Source organism: Bactrocera tryoni, chromosome 4 (genome assembly GCF_016617805.1).
Source record: "Bactrocera tryoni isolate S06 chromosome 4, CSIRO_BtryS06_freeze2, whole genome shotgun sequence".
Taxonomy (NCBI): Eukaryota; Metazoa; Arthropoda; class Insecta; order Diptera; family Tephritidae; genus Bactrocera; species Bactrocera tryoni.
Window position 1 is genome coordinate 53,668,112 of NC_052502.1, and position 15,788 is coordinate 53,683,899.

Below are 15,788 nucleotides of genomic sequence, written 5' to 3' on the forward strand. Positions count from 1 at the left end.
AAAAAACCGCATCAATGGCTAGAAATGAAGTTTATGTTAATAGTTTTCTTCGATTATCGAGGTGCGGCCGAACTGTCAACAAGGAATACTTTTTGAATGTTATACGACTTTTGGGGATGGTATTCGAAAGCAGAGGCCAAAGAAATCGACAGCTGAAGCACATCGGGAACTCCAAGCAATTTACGGAGGTGCTGCACTAAGTGAAACAAATTGCCGTGATTAGTTTCGCAGCTTCAAATACGGCCATTTCGATATTAACTACCGTTCGCTTGAAGGAAGGCCGCAAATCTTCAAAGGTGGTTAATTGGAGACGTTGCTCGATGAGGGTCTGTGTCAAATGCAAAAAGAGCTTGTTTCACTGGTAGTCACCATCCAAGCCGTTACAAAGCGACGACATGCGCTGGGAATGATTCAGAAGAAAGGAACTTGGAGTCCTTATGACCTCCTTATGACCTCAATAGACCAAGAGAGGCACGGCAAAGCCCGTTAAATCTACATAGAAACGCTTAAATGGTAAATTCTAACCCTCCCGCCATATTGCCCAGATATTACACCGTCCGATTAGTAGTTCTTTTGTACGATGGCACATGGTTTGGCTCAGAAGCAGTTGCACCCACAAGACCACATCGTAAAAATGGCTTGATTCTTGGATAACATCGCAAGATGAACCGTTTTACCATAATGATATTTGAGCTTTCGGGCCTCCGTTTTACAAGACAGATGAAATTCTCTGAAAGAGCTAAGTCAATCCCAAAAATCGAGTTTAAGAAGTGTTTCGACGACTGGAAGGAGCACTGGCGTAATTGCATAATATCGATTATTATTTTGAAAGCGAAAACATTACTTTAGACAAATGAATAAATATTCTTTTCAAAAAAACCAAAATGCCTGTTATTTTTTGAACCCACCTCGCATTTTGTACAATTTTCACGAACATAATGTAGTAAGTGCCTTTCACATGAACGCTTTCAGCCATTCTACCACCCTCTATTGCCATGAAATAATTTGTAATACTTCCTGTATTATGGCGATGGAGGGACTAGGTTTCATTTCTAGGCAATATTTGAAATAATTTAGTGAGCTATGGTATTTCACGGTTACAAAATTCCAAGCAATATATGAGCACGTTAATTTATTTGCATTTTTTTTGTATTATTCGGCTCGGAACCCATATAACCAAAGATCCACTTAACGTCTTGCCTTAGGCCTCGGGTCTCGGCCTGAATGATAGAGTGGTAGCGATTGTGTTCGAGCCTATCTTTTCTCCAGGGATTGTCACAGAAGAAATCTGCTCCCTCTCCTTCCCAGTTTAAACTGTATGTGGATATGTGGTTTAAATGGTTTTGCTTTTTACGTTCTGATTCGATTTTCACGCTCACAAAGTCAATATCAAATCAAAAAATTTATTCCTCTAAAGAACTTACAATAGCTCCTTAACGCAACATAATTTTTTCTTCAAAATGATAATAAACTTATTATATGATAGGTCTTAATATAACCTGACTGATATAAGTTTCGCTGCTGAATATCGATCGAGAGATGTCAGACGTAAAATTACTCTTATGTCTGTTGACAAGCGAACATTTCTGACGACAAAATAAAGGCGATACTATTGGAGAGAGTAGTTACCACCTCTTGCTTCAATGAGCAGATATTTTCACGTTTTGGGCCGGTCCATTGTCCACCAAGATTGTGTGATATCACACCGTTACACTTTTTCCTGTGGGGATATATTAAGCATCAAGTATCTGCGCACAATCTCGCTTCGATTTAGGCTTTGAAGCAGAACATTACGCTTGTCAGTTGCCGGTTACCAATCGAAATGCTCGAACGAGTCATCGAAAATTGGACTTCAACAGATGAACCATTCGAGACGTAGCCGTGGGCAACATTTGAAAGAGATAATCTTCAAAAATAAATGCCAAATAATGTTCTTTCGAATGATAATTAACATTCTCCATTAAATTTGAAGTTTCTTTGTTTTTCTTTAACAAAGCAAGAAGCCTCCAAATAGATCACCCCTTATGTTTCAAATTCTCCCGTCAATATAGGCCCGACAACTGTCAAAGTAAACTTCAACAACTTCTACAACAACTGTTCTACTAGTATTCGATAAGCTGTTGATGTGGGATTAGAAAACGGATAAAACGGCTCATACTTGCTTCTACCAGTATTGAACATGCAAGCAGTGTTGTATGCAGCAACACATAAGCGCTCAAACATACTAATACGGGATGTATTTGTCTGAAAACTTCCGTAGTGCACATTTCAAAGCGCCATTTTCAAAAGCAGACATTAAAGAATGACACCAAAGAGCTTGTTGAGTGGGCGTACTATACTCGTCTGTGCAGAAGACCAAAGAACCAGCAGAGCTAACGCCTAACAAGCGCCAGAGCAAAGTTGGTTAACTTGCTTGTCGTTGGAAAAGAAAGTCGGCTGGAGCGAACGTTTAACTCGTTGAAAAATTGCAATGCCAACGCTTTCAGAGAAGCCATTGCCAGCAAAATGCCAGCACTCAGTACAAGCAGTTGTAAATTACTGTGGAGCACACAACTACTCAGCCTTTTTTGTGCAACTACACATTAACCGTTAGCGAACAGCTGTCGAAGTTCAATCGGCAAAAATCGACACACACCGAGACCACGCATACGTATGTGAGTACTTAGATACTTATGCATATGTTGCAAGTGCAAAGTTTGCGCCACATGGCAAGTCGGACCGAACATTTAACGCCATTAGCGCGCGACTACAACTATAACTACGAGGATTTTGAAGAAAATTTATCTTCGTAGTGGATAAAGACGTGGACAAACGCTTTGTTGGTAGGCGGTTTGTGGCCTGCGGCTTGCCGCTTGTGACTAACGCAAACCTCTAGCCACCACGCCACGTAACGCGAAATCGGAAACTTGTCCGATGGCTGTCCTTAATCATGCAGTACCCAAAAGTGACGCCGGGGAGCGCAAAACCAACGAACCATTCAAGCAGTACAAGCCACACACATTGGAAGAAGGTGTGTCCCGCTGGACATTAGCACTGTCGCCGAACATCAGCGAAAGCATACGAAAGGCAAAGTCGAACAAGCGAAGAAATATTGAAAGTAAGAAAGCAAAACCCAAAAAATGTGGCAACGTGTGCTCACTCACTCGCCTGTAGCTGAGCTCAGCGGCAGCAAAACGAAAGAAAAACCAACAAAAAGCAACTCGGTAAACCATAAAAAATCGTCAGTTGGTTGGTTTTGTTGGCGGTGGCGAACGATCGCTGGGGAGCAAATAAACGAATTTACGTTCGAGGAATTTATCAGCCACCGCACTAACGTGACTAAAGTGGAGAAAAATTGTCAGCCAGCAAAAGTAATGGTCGCAAGAATTTCGTCTAGCAAATGTACAAGACAAAACCAACAAAACACGCAAAGAGAAAAAAAAAAACAGAAAAATTGGAAAATCACAAAAAATTCGCAGAAATAAAAATGTTACAGCCAAACTATTTACAAATGGGCGAAAGCAGCTAAGAGCGTATGCACCGCGTTGCCAGCTGCAAAAACCACCAATGAATTGTGTAAGAGCGTTTACTCTAAGTTAAGGAGGGCAGCAATGCAATGACACGCCGAACAAAAAACGGAAATGAATCATTCCATTATTGAGTTTGTGTAAGTTGGTGATGTCGCGCGGTAACGCCTATCCATTGCACTTTGCGCTGAGGGAGGAGCTGTCGAACAGTTTTCACGCTCAGCTGAATGGAACCTCATGGGGGAATCACTTGAGGAAAAAGCAAAAATTGGCAAGTACTCGTGTTTTAGCAAAGCAAAAAAGAAGAAGCGGAGAGCAGTGAGATATGTACTTAAGTGCAAAGTAGGCTTTAGACTAACGGCCATCAGATCTTTGGAAAACTGTTTAAGGCGTTACATGGGTTTCCTCAGTTAAAACCTTAATTTAGAACTTGAACAAAGGAAAAAAACATTTCTACATTTTTTTTCAAATAGTCATCCCCAGCTGAAAATGGATGATATTCCGAACTTCTATCCAAAAGTTTACCAACATCTTTTCCTTATATTAGACAAAGCAATTATCCATACGAACAAAAATTTAATGACAATTTACCAGCAAAGTAGCAGATCTTACACGAAGTAAATAATGTGGGAATTGATATTCCACACCTCTCACTATAACAACAAAATAAAATTAATAAGTGCCCAAACCTTTTCGCCGATCCTGACGAAAAACTCACCCACACCACTATTGTAAAAAGGTAAAATCCGGACAACAACTGAAACCCCTGTCTACTCCAAGCCATACATGTAACCTGTGGCATTAAAATACGTAATTGAACGCCAAGTCAAAAAACTTCTTGCTAACGAAATAATGAGGAGATCGAAATCTAAGTATCACTCTCTAATATGGATCATTAACAAAAAGTCAGATGTTTTCGGCGAAAAAAAGTAACGAATGGTAAAACTCAATTCATTTACGATTTCCGACAAATATCCTATACCAGAAATTAATGAAATCCTCGCAAATCTGGGAAATAATAAATTATTTACTGTCATCCATTTAAAGAGTGGGTTTCATCAGATTCCACTTCGTGAGTCAGAAATAGAAAAAACTGCATTTTCCATAAACAACGGAAAGTATGAAATTCAAGGGAGTACTATATGTTATCCTTCCTCAACATATAGGTGTAAAAGATAAACCATTAACAGCACTACTAAGAGAAAAAGCCAGTCATATCTCCAAACAAAACTCCAAAAAAACAGAAATCCAAAAAAATTAAAATTATCACGGATCATCAACCTCTTATCTATATCTTAAGCCATAAAAACACCAACAGTAAACAGTAAATTATTTCTTTCATGAATTCATACTGAAGAAACGATGATGGGTATGATACAAAAAAAAAATATATGTATATATACATAACAGAAAACGGTGGACACAGAAATTTTGTAAAAACTTCTAGAGAGAGCAGTGCCTGAGTACATTTAAAAAACCAGTAGACCTATTTTTCATAGAAATGTTAAATTTACCCCCGAGAACAAAGTAACCTTAAAAAATTACCTCAGAAACAAAGAAAAGATATCGAATACCATAATAAAAATAAGCAAGTAATAAAAGCATATATACCAGGACATACATATATTATTTGTTAAGAAAAATAGGAGATTAGGAACTAAGCTAAGTAAACCCTACTGTTAGGAAATAGTTAAAGAAGATACGAGTAGCAATACATACTAATATACTTTTCCAGAATATTACTACCGCTATGCGGAAGTACAGATACTCGATTCTTCATACTCATAACAGTAGAAAAAGGAACGGCTAGATTACAAACAGGAACATTTAAAGAGACACTTGACCTTATAGAAGCAACTATTGAAACCGAAATTATTCGCAGAAACCTTAACTATTTCACATCCCACCTAATAACATAAAAAAAACTCAACTGAATACTCTAAAAGTGGAAATGAAAATAAAGGGAACAATAAATTTACTGGGTAGCGCATGGAAATGAATCGCAGGAAGTCTAGACCATGAGGACTACGAAATAATTTCAAGTAAAATAAATAATTTCTTAGAAAATAATAATAACCAAGTATAATTAATAAACTTACAATAGATAAAATACTTGAAATAATAAATATTACGAATAATATTATTAAAACAATACAAAATGAAAACAAAAATTGAAGTAGAATCATTCTTACAGTTAAAATACAAGTTAGAAATAACTAAAGAAGAAATTTTAAATATTGCATACGTAATACATTGGGCAAAAGTCAAAATAATAAATTAATTTATCTTGTAAAAGAAAAATTTCAAATTTATTTTAAGGAGGTATTCTACTCTAGAATTTTGAAAAATTCGATTTTTTTTTATAATTTTTTTAACGCGTTTTTCTCGAAACTAGATTTTTTCCACACGGTACCGGCATTATCTCAAGTTCTATACAACCGATTTACTTGAAATTTTGTGTGAACCTTCTTTATATAATCCTTTATCGTTCCTACCAGCATCGTGTCAAAATTTTTGTTTTTAATATTTTAAAAAAATTCAGGAATTTCAAAAACAAACGTAAAAAGTGATTTTTAATTTCAGGCAGCCGCCATTTTTCAAAAAAAAAAAAATTTCGTGTTCCCTGAGGTAGGGACTCTAACAGCATCCTTACTGATTAAGAACTTCTTTTGATTTTTTTTCAGACTACCAAGGGAGTCAGGATCAATGTCACCAGGATGCGCCATTTTTACCCTTCTTATTTTAATTTTTAATATTTTTTTGAAAAATTTTTTTTCTGTATTCCTATGATATCAATAAAACACCGTAAAAAAATGGATAGTAAAAATATTTTTTTAAAATAAAATTCAAAAAACGCCAAAAATTAGATTTCTAGACTAGAATACCCCCTTAAGTAAACTTTTAAATTTTTTTTATAATGAAACTATTGAAAATATGCAAATAATGAATTCTTAAATTGTATTAAATTTACTTAAAAAATGGAATATGATTTGTATACAGACACCCTGTACTAACCTTTAAGCTTTAGAGAAATAAATGTATTACATTCCTGAACTGATATTATTTGTTGGTTTACTCAAACGAACGATTTTGTTGGTTAATTGGAAAACGACGAAAGACGAATATAAAAAGAACGAACGCTTGACTTCACATTTGACGAAATATATTCAAAACGAAATTAATTCACTAATTCACTACAGCACTATTTATGAATGATATTTATGTGATTTCCACTCACTTCGCTATTAGCACCACTAACAAACGTAAACATGTACTATACATATATCATAGAAAACAAAATTACCTTTGCACACTATTTTCACTATTTATTTCATTTTACACAAATCTTTTGCTTTTACTAGAAAACTTACCACTTTTCACTTAACTTAAGTTGTCATTTAATTTGCACAACTTTGACTAAAGCTTTTAGATTAAATAAAATTATTTAATAAGCACTACGAGTATTACTAGAAATTTCTTACGCGTTTACTACTATTTTTCCCGCAACACGAACCGCCGCGCAATTTAACTATTGACCGATCGCGATTGAAAAATTCCATTGACTGTCTATGAGCAGTAATGTGTAATGAGTGTGTCGTGTTCCCCACGACACGAGGTGATGCTGCTGTGTTTGTTGTATGTGGTGTAGTCTGAGTGTGGAGAAGGTGTCCGTTGTTTTTGTCTACCTTACTTTGATAATGCACTTCGTAGCTTAGCGAAGGGGTAATGCACTCGGTACATGCCTGCTACATTACGGTAGCTGTTTTTTCTCCTTGAAATGTTGTTTGTTTGTGAATTAGTAGCAATTTGGCAATAGAGGTGTCAAATGAAAGAACTCGCATGACATTTTTTGGCGATAGAGCCGTTAAATAAAAAAACTCGCATGCGATTTTTTATGTACTCGGGAAATATTTTAAAATGCTTATTGAACATAAATTGAAATAATATAATAAAGTGCTTTGAAAAAGGACTTTATTCATTTTGTATTTTATAAATAACTACAACGATCATGGGAGGAAATGTTTGTTGAGCACGAAGTCATACATTACTATCTGCATCGAAAACTAAAATATGGAATAAAAATCGCAAAAATCGTATACTGCTAGTGGACCACGTCAGATCATTTTTGAAAATCAAAAAATTCAAAATCAAACTAAAAAGGGAAAAAATAATATTTATATAAACTGACGGAAATACTAACCCAACATTATCTGTATTATTGTAGACCCGAAGGAAATAGTTCGAAATGGCAGTATTAGACCACTGACTATAGACAGATAATAAATATATAATTTTTCATATTTTTGTAACATAATAAAATTATTCAAATAACTGAATATGTAAAATACATAAAAACGAAGTGTTTTGTGAGCACTTAAGGGGTTACATGGGTCTCATCGTGTAAAAAAAAAATATTTTTTTCAAAAATTGTTTTCTCAAATAAAAAATGAAATATTTTATTAAAATTTTTTATTGTTAGAAACATACAAATTAGCAAAGCAGTTCTGAAATTAAAACCAAATATTTTAATCTCGGCCATTGCGAAGCCATTTCCGGCAAACCCCAAAAAAAAAACGGCCGCGTTGGCAGGATAACTCCTTATAGACTCATCTTAAGTGGAAAAATACGTGTTTTAACTTAGAACTTGGACGAAGGAAAAAAACTGAAAACCGGATTTTCGGCGGATATTTTAACAAAAAATTTAAATTTCCGTGAACATTTCGATATATCTTTTTTCAAAAAGTTGTAGTCGACAAAGGTTTCCTTCAGCCAAATCTTTAAAACTTGTATCTCAAAGACCTGTGTAAAATTTCATGAAGAACGGTTGAGTAGCTTTCGAGAATTCTTGCCAACCGACTTAAACAGTTAGGCTAGCTAGCCTCGAGCGCACAAGCTCTCAAGGCTGTATCTCTGAAGGTAATACTCGGATCAATTTGAGATTTTGGATAATATTCTGGAGATGTTAAAGAATTTAATAAGACAATTAAAATATCGATTTTTTAAAATCTGTGAAGCTGTGTAACCCCTTAAAAGACCCGCTTTGGCACCTCTAACTAATTGGCGTTCTATAAGAAATGACTTGCTGTATACAATTTGGAAATAAAGAAGGATTACGGATTAAGTTCTGCGCAACTTCAGCGGACGGTAAAGGTATCGTGCGGCTGATTGACCTCATCTACCTGAACTGTATGAGATGTATGTAAGTTCAGCATGCCATTATTACCAAGGATGTCAGGTCTATATGTTAGACTCCACTCATTTCTATTAAAAAATACAGTGAGTTCGAGGTGTTTTCTGCCGAGAGCTTTCCATTAACTTTAGCCGAGACCTCATAGAATTAATCGAGCTTGCATTATTACAAATTTAAATTTAGAAAAATTTGCATTCCATAGCAGAACGGCAGCATGGCTTTTTAGAACGAATTCTGCTTTAGCCAGGAAGTCAATAAACCATCTAGTGAACAGCCATGCAGAAATTAAATCTACACGTAGCGCCAAAACTAAGTCTAACCAAATTAGTCAAAACTTGGGTTAAGCAATCAGGGAATAACTAGGCTCTTAGCTGGTAACTCGGGTAATATTATCTGGGTTCCCATCTAAATATGAATAGAAGGAAATGAAAAGGAGACGAGTTAGCCCGCTCGAAAGCAGCTGGGAACACAATTCTCAATCTATTTCCAACCATACACCTCCGTCAAGAAGCAATAGATCTTAGAGGAACACCTTAACTCTGAGAAGACTACTAACAAATGCAGGACAGATCATAAAGTTGCTTTAGGATAGTGTTGATGGTGGAAAAATCAAAAAAATTCTAGGCAAAATTTAAGTTAATAATATTTTTGGGGTCATCTTAGGGTACCTGCCGTTGGTGGGATACTGGAACAATATATTTGCGAATGTAAAGCCTTCAGTAGTATGAGACGGGTTATATAAGGAGCTCCAACTTAAGATACTTTGGGTAGTTGGGCTGACCAAAAAGAAAATTTGCATCAGAAACTAAGAACACAAAACAATATTATACTATATGTATGTGCATATAATTTTAAACAGAAAGTGACTTTCAAGGATTGCCGAATGTGTTTAATAAAGTGCCATTTTATACTTATGGACTGCATGTCTAAAATACTAAAGCTACTAAGGGCATTCGGAGAAAATTTCTGGGTTGAATATCAACAACGTGTTCAGCCTTTTATATGGCATATTCTGAAAACTTGATCAACGGCATTTCAACTGCTTTAGTTAACTTTAAAAATTGACGTTAGTTATGATAACAGGTCAATGCTTTCAATGGAATGAAAATTTAAAAAACAAGTGACTTCAGGCGTGAGAAGAATGGCAATCAAACGGTACAAAGGGTGACTTTTAGTATAGAGAATCACACCTTGATATTTGTGAATTATGTCGCTAACGGTGAACCTGTGTTACAACAATAACTTATATAACATTAGCTGTCGAATTTGTTGTTATGTGTACATATAATGTGAATGAATGCGGCAATTTTGGATTTGTTGTGTAGAAAATGGAATTCCCAATAGCTTCCTATCGGTGCTTTTCAACTTCAAAGAGATAACTATGCCAGCGAATAACTCTATAAAAGTATTGTTATGTAAATTGGTTGTAGGTATGTGTGAATAGAGTGTATGTATATAAGTTTGTAGATGTGTAGATATACATGTATCTTAATAGAAATGACTCCACCCAGTGGAACCTGCTGTGTGATTCTACCTGATGTTGAAAAGTAACTTTTAAGATAAATCTGTTAACACAGCGAATGAGTCAGAAGCCTCGAGTGAAGTTTAAGATAACAGCAAGAATACTCAAATATATGAAGTTGTATATTCACAAACTTGGATATAAAAACACGACACCCTAAGAACTAATTTTATAGACAAAACAACTCCAAAAAAATAACATCAAACTACCACCGAATTAAACCCAAGCCACCTGGATAATGATCCACTGGAATTATTTTACATATCCGTATTGCATCTAATGGGCGCTTACATTTATGGAATGGATCATACTCTTCAATTATGGTTGATGTTATCCCAAATATGAAGGAAACTACAAATTGTATATCACCACCGAACGGTTTATATCGAAAAGACCTTCAGAGGTTTACAATTGCCGGCCGAGGAGCACTAGCAGAAAAAAAATTGGTCGTCGGAGTTCGGATCAAACCCATGCACTATGTCGTGATTTACTAATATATCCAAAACTTGTACGTTTTAAAATTGAAATCTACTTTTAGCCAACCCGTCAAATACGGAATAAATTTTGCTTGACCACGGAGCTTTGTCATGTTTTTGCCTTAATCGAGACTTCTAAAAGGGTAATCAGCCATAGACTCGGTTCAAATAATGTTGTATTTGCCTTTGGTTAATAAAATTTTGTATACTACACTGAGTAAGGACCCAGATTTACAGGTATGATTTTAAAGGTGTATTCTAGTTCAGAAGGATAAATTTCCGGTAAGTAATTTTTAAGTATGAAAAGTAAACACGATTCCCCAATCGACAACGATTTAACAGTCGTTCCATTGTCCAGCCATGAAAAAGTAACAATGCCAGTTACCTGTCTGAAAAAAAAGCGGCGGGGGCCGATGAATTGCCGCCTGAGCTATTTAAAAACGGCGGAACTGAACTGAAGAACTGATAAGGAACAGTCCACAGTTTTTTTTTTTTTTGTAGAATATGGTCAAACGAAGGCATGCCTGACGATTTGAATAAATTTTAGTGTGCTCTGCCCAATCCACGAAAGGGAGACCCCGCAATCTGTACCAACCAAGCTTTACTATAGACCAGAAAAATCTACTTCTCATCATGCGCCGAATTATGGAAAATACTCGTTAAAGGTAGATCGGTACAAACCACATCTTCGTCGATTTTAAAACCACCTTCGACAGCCCGAAAAGGAACTGCCTCTATAGCGCTATGTCTGAACTTGGTATCACCACAAAGCTAATATGGCTGTGTAAGCTGACATTGAGGTACATTAGCTCCTGTCATGTCGTCCAAATGAACGAAAACTCTCCAGCCCGTAGAGTATTCGACGCAGTACCCAACGGGGGAAGCAGAGGAAGAGGAGGACCTTCATTCTGTTGTAAAACTAGGTAGAAAAGGACCTGGCTACACTTGGAATCTCCAATTGCCGCCAAACAGTGACAAGGAACAACGAATGGAGCGCTGTTGTAAACTCGGCTATAACCACGTAAGCGGTGTCTTCGCCAAAAAGAAGAAGAAGAATTTTTAAGTATTATAAAAGAAAGTAATTGGTATTCTTAGTATCAATTTAGAATAAAGTCGCAATGTTTGTAACTACGGAAAAGTTGGAAACAATTGTTTAATTAAACGGCGACACTTTTTGATTCTTTCGAAATAAAAAAAATGGTAAAATTTGTGGATCTTGATACTTTCGTACATAGGCAAGACTATAAAGAAGATTTTTTAAGAATTTCAAGTAAATCGGTGGTATGAGAAATCGTGGGTATCGTCTTAAAAAAGAAAGTTTTGAGAAAAACGCGTTTAAAGTTTCAGCTTCGGCCGAAACAGTTTTAGTTGCGAATCAACAAAATACTTATATCTACGAATTTTGAAAAATCCTCTCGTAGGCATGAATTTGTTAAGGCAACAATATGTAAAAGATTAAAACTCTAACTACACATACATATAGGTTTTGGTTTCCAAAAAAGGTTGAGACCTAGAGAAGCCCATTAGAATCTATCCAATCAATATTCTTTTATATTTCCTTCTACCTTTAAAAATGAGTTTCTTATATACATACATATATGCTCACGAGACAAAGATCACAGAGTTTTATCGGATTATATAAAGTTTAATCTTCTCTAAAACCACAACAAAGCACACTGTTTTGGCGAAAAATGATCCTGTGCCAGAATTCTCAGCTGTAATCCACACCTTCTACTGGGTATATGCCCGCACATTTATTTCACATTATTGAAATGAGTGATCATATCATATCATATTTCCTTTTGCTCCATTCTAAATGCGAAATTAGCACAACAATGGCGCTGCTGAAATGCACAACAAACATTTTATTATGTAAAAGCGCTCATACATACCAAAAGAAGTTGTTTCGCATATCCGTTGCGCTTCCGCTGAAAGTATAGAATTTCGAAAGTTCATAAAATGCTTACATTATGTGGAAGTAAATAGACATATAATGTATATATACATATACAAATGATTCATGCTAACTGTTTTTGTGCAGGTATGTGTGTGTAACGGTTATTGTTTAGGCGTCAAATGCAAAATGTCGGAAATCAATGAGCGCTTTATTTTGACGCGTCTTTTCAAAGGCAACCAAAGTGGTGTTTAGCGTAAAAGCGCGCTGCGACGCCGGAAGTATGGCAGCTGGCTGCTTCGAGTTATTTGTTGTTGTGAGTTAAAGTAAAGTACACAAACTTTGATGAGTATGTTTCTTTTTGATGGAGTTGCTTTTAGGAATTGATGAGATATTGTATGTAACTTAAGCTAATGTTTGGTAAATATTGAAGCCACCACTTTGTTGAACATATGTACAGTGGCGGACATAAAAGTAGAAACGCAAATTTTTTTTATTTTATTTTTTAATTTTAGAATTTGAGATTTGGGAAAACGTTGCCGCCCTAATGAAATTTTTACAACAATATTTATCTATGAAGCAGTATTTCTGATATATCAAACGGTCATACACATAAGGTAGCTTTGAAAAATGTTTTAGTAAATTTACTATTATTTATTTATATGTATGTATGTATATTAATTTTTGGGATTGCCACCTTTATTTAAGTAGACTTTTCTTAAAATACATCAGAATGCTGGAAAATTTACAATACAATGATGTCATATTTTTTCCTCATTTTTGAATTTAAGGTTTGGAAGAGAGTTGCCACTCTTACGAAATTCCTTAAAAATATTGATCAATGAAACAGCTCATCTGTAATAGGAACCTGTCATATACTTAAAGTGGCAATTAAAAAATGTAACATTTTTAAAAAACTTGCCACCTTCATTTGAATATATTATTTTAAAAAATTCTGTAAAACTTTCAAAACAAGACATTTGCGGTAAGTAGAAAATACTTCTTACTGCCAAATTTGATATATTTTCGAATTTAAAATTTGGAAAAGAGTTGCCACCTCGACGAAGTTCTTAAAGAAATATTGATCTATGGAACAGTATTTCTGTAATAAAAAACTGCCATAAAGGTAGCTTTGAAAAAACGCCAATGTAAAAATATGATTTTTTGGAGTTGCCACCTTTATTTAAATATATTATTCTTAAAAATACAGAAAAACGTTGAAAAATTGGCAAGACAGAAAAATTATAACGTATTTTCAACTATTTGAATTTAAGCACCTCGAAGAGTGTTGCCACCCTAATGAATATTTAACAGAAATATTGATTTATGGAACAGTATTAATAAAACCAGAAAGCTGTTTGTGCAATGACTGCCAGGTGAAAAAGTCAGTTCAGAACCATGACTTTAAGTGGTAACCACCCGAGTTGGATGGTATTAATCATAAAATAAGAAACATATCTTTTAGAAAACTGCTCAGTATGAATGCAAAAAACTCAAATCTAATTAATTTGTATGCCCACCAGTGTCTTCTATATATATGTACATAACGATAATTTTTCTAATATTGCGCTCAAAGAAAACTTCGCGTGGGCACCAAGTGGTTTTGGGCACGAACATACATACCTACACAGCCACACGCAGCCAATATCGGCTGCTTGGACGGCTCACTTTACTGCTAGCGTACTTAACTGGCTAACAAAAGTCTTTGACTCTTTTAATGGACTCAAGTAGTGTTGCAATCTCTAGGTTCACGTATACACTGCCCACCCCTTCCATCTTAGTTAATGGCTTGCTCGGTTTATCTTACGTACATAACGTTTCGCTTGAGTGCAATACTGCGGCGGAAGCAAGTGTGTATGAAGTGGAGCCGCTTATTTAGCACCCAACAGGAATGTGCTTTCATTTTGTGAGACAAGTTAAAGGAGCTTAAGTTGAGAAGCATACTTCCGTCGACACTTACGTGTACTTTTCCATATCGCCTCTTCTACTCACCCCACATATGTCCACATACACGCTTGTTTTATGGTATCGCTCCTCCGCCACTTGTAAGTGTCTGCGGCACACTTTAGCATTTTGTTTCCTCCTTTGTGTGCTTCTTGAAACGTCTGTGCTGGTATGGATTAGCCATGTTAAGTCATCAACTCAATTAAGTATTTTGTTGCCGTTCCTTAGTGCTACATTCCTCTATATAAATTGTTGCTGCAGCCAGTGTAGTTGCATGTGTGATTGTCTTGTCATAACTGCGCATTTATTTCCTTACTTTTACTTTGAAATATTTTCTATGAGACATTTCACATTTCACACGCGGAGTAACTTAATTCTTCATAACTCATTATTCTTTTTCATTTCAAGTACCAGACTTAAAGGCAAAGGCGAGACTTTACTTACTATCAATATAAGCTAGTTTATACATGCATAAAGTGTCTGCTAAATGCATTCGGACGAGAGTGTGTCTAAAAAAGTAAATAAAAGCTCAATAAATTGAGTTTTTCAATCGGCTTTATTTAAAACTAATCTTTGAACTCATGGAAAAGAACAAATTCATTCAAGAAGACAAATTTACTTGAACTTGGAACGAGTTTCAGATATACAGAGTGATCCATCGAAGTTCACTACTTTTTTAAAGAAAAAACACTGACACTTCAGATTTAATTGGGAATGTTTATCATCGTTTGAAAGAACATTCTTTGGCATTTCTTTTTTGAAGATTATCTCTTTCAAATGTTGGTGATGGTCCATCCGTTGAGTCCGATATTTGATGACTCTTTGAAGCATTTCGACTAGTAACTGGCGTATGACACGCGTGATACGATGTGATATCACACGATCTTGGTGGCCAATCGATCGAAAATGTGAAATTATCTTCTCACCGAAGTGTTCTCTCAATAAATACATTGATTGATGCGATATGTGAGAAAAGGTGCCGTTTTGTTGAAACCAAAAGTCGCCGAGATCACGAGCTTCAATTTCAGGCATCAAATAGTAGTAGCTTATCATGGCGCCAAAACGGTCGCCATTGACGCATACGTTCATACCGCTATCATTTTTGAAGATCTTCTTGGAACTTTCTAAGAACCCATAGAGCGGAGCGATGTGTAAATGTGAGCTTGGCAAGAGCCAAATCGACTCTCTCCGGTTGACGTGTACACTCTCAGCTACGGCTTTTATATTTACTTCAATGCCTGCTTGTTCCGAATTC

At 35.6% G+C, this 15,788-nt stretch overlaps 1 protein-coding gene across 1 annotated transcript in view; it reads right to left on the bottom strand.

Moving 5' to 3' along the window:
• LOC120774603 overlaps positions 1 to 15,788 on the bottom strand; it is a 439,267-nt gene that overhangs the window by 256,402 nt on the left and 167,077 nt on the right. The window contains exon 4 of the mRNA XM_040104333.1: positions 12,588 to 12,623. Coding sequence (XP_039960267.1) covers positions 12,588 to 12,623 — 36 coding nt within the window. The remainder of the gene's footprint in view (positions 1 to 12,587; positions 12,624 to 15,788) is intronic.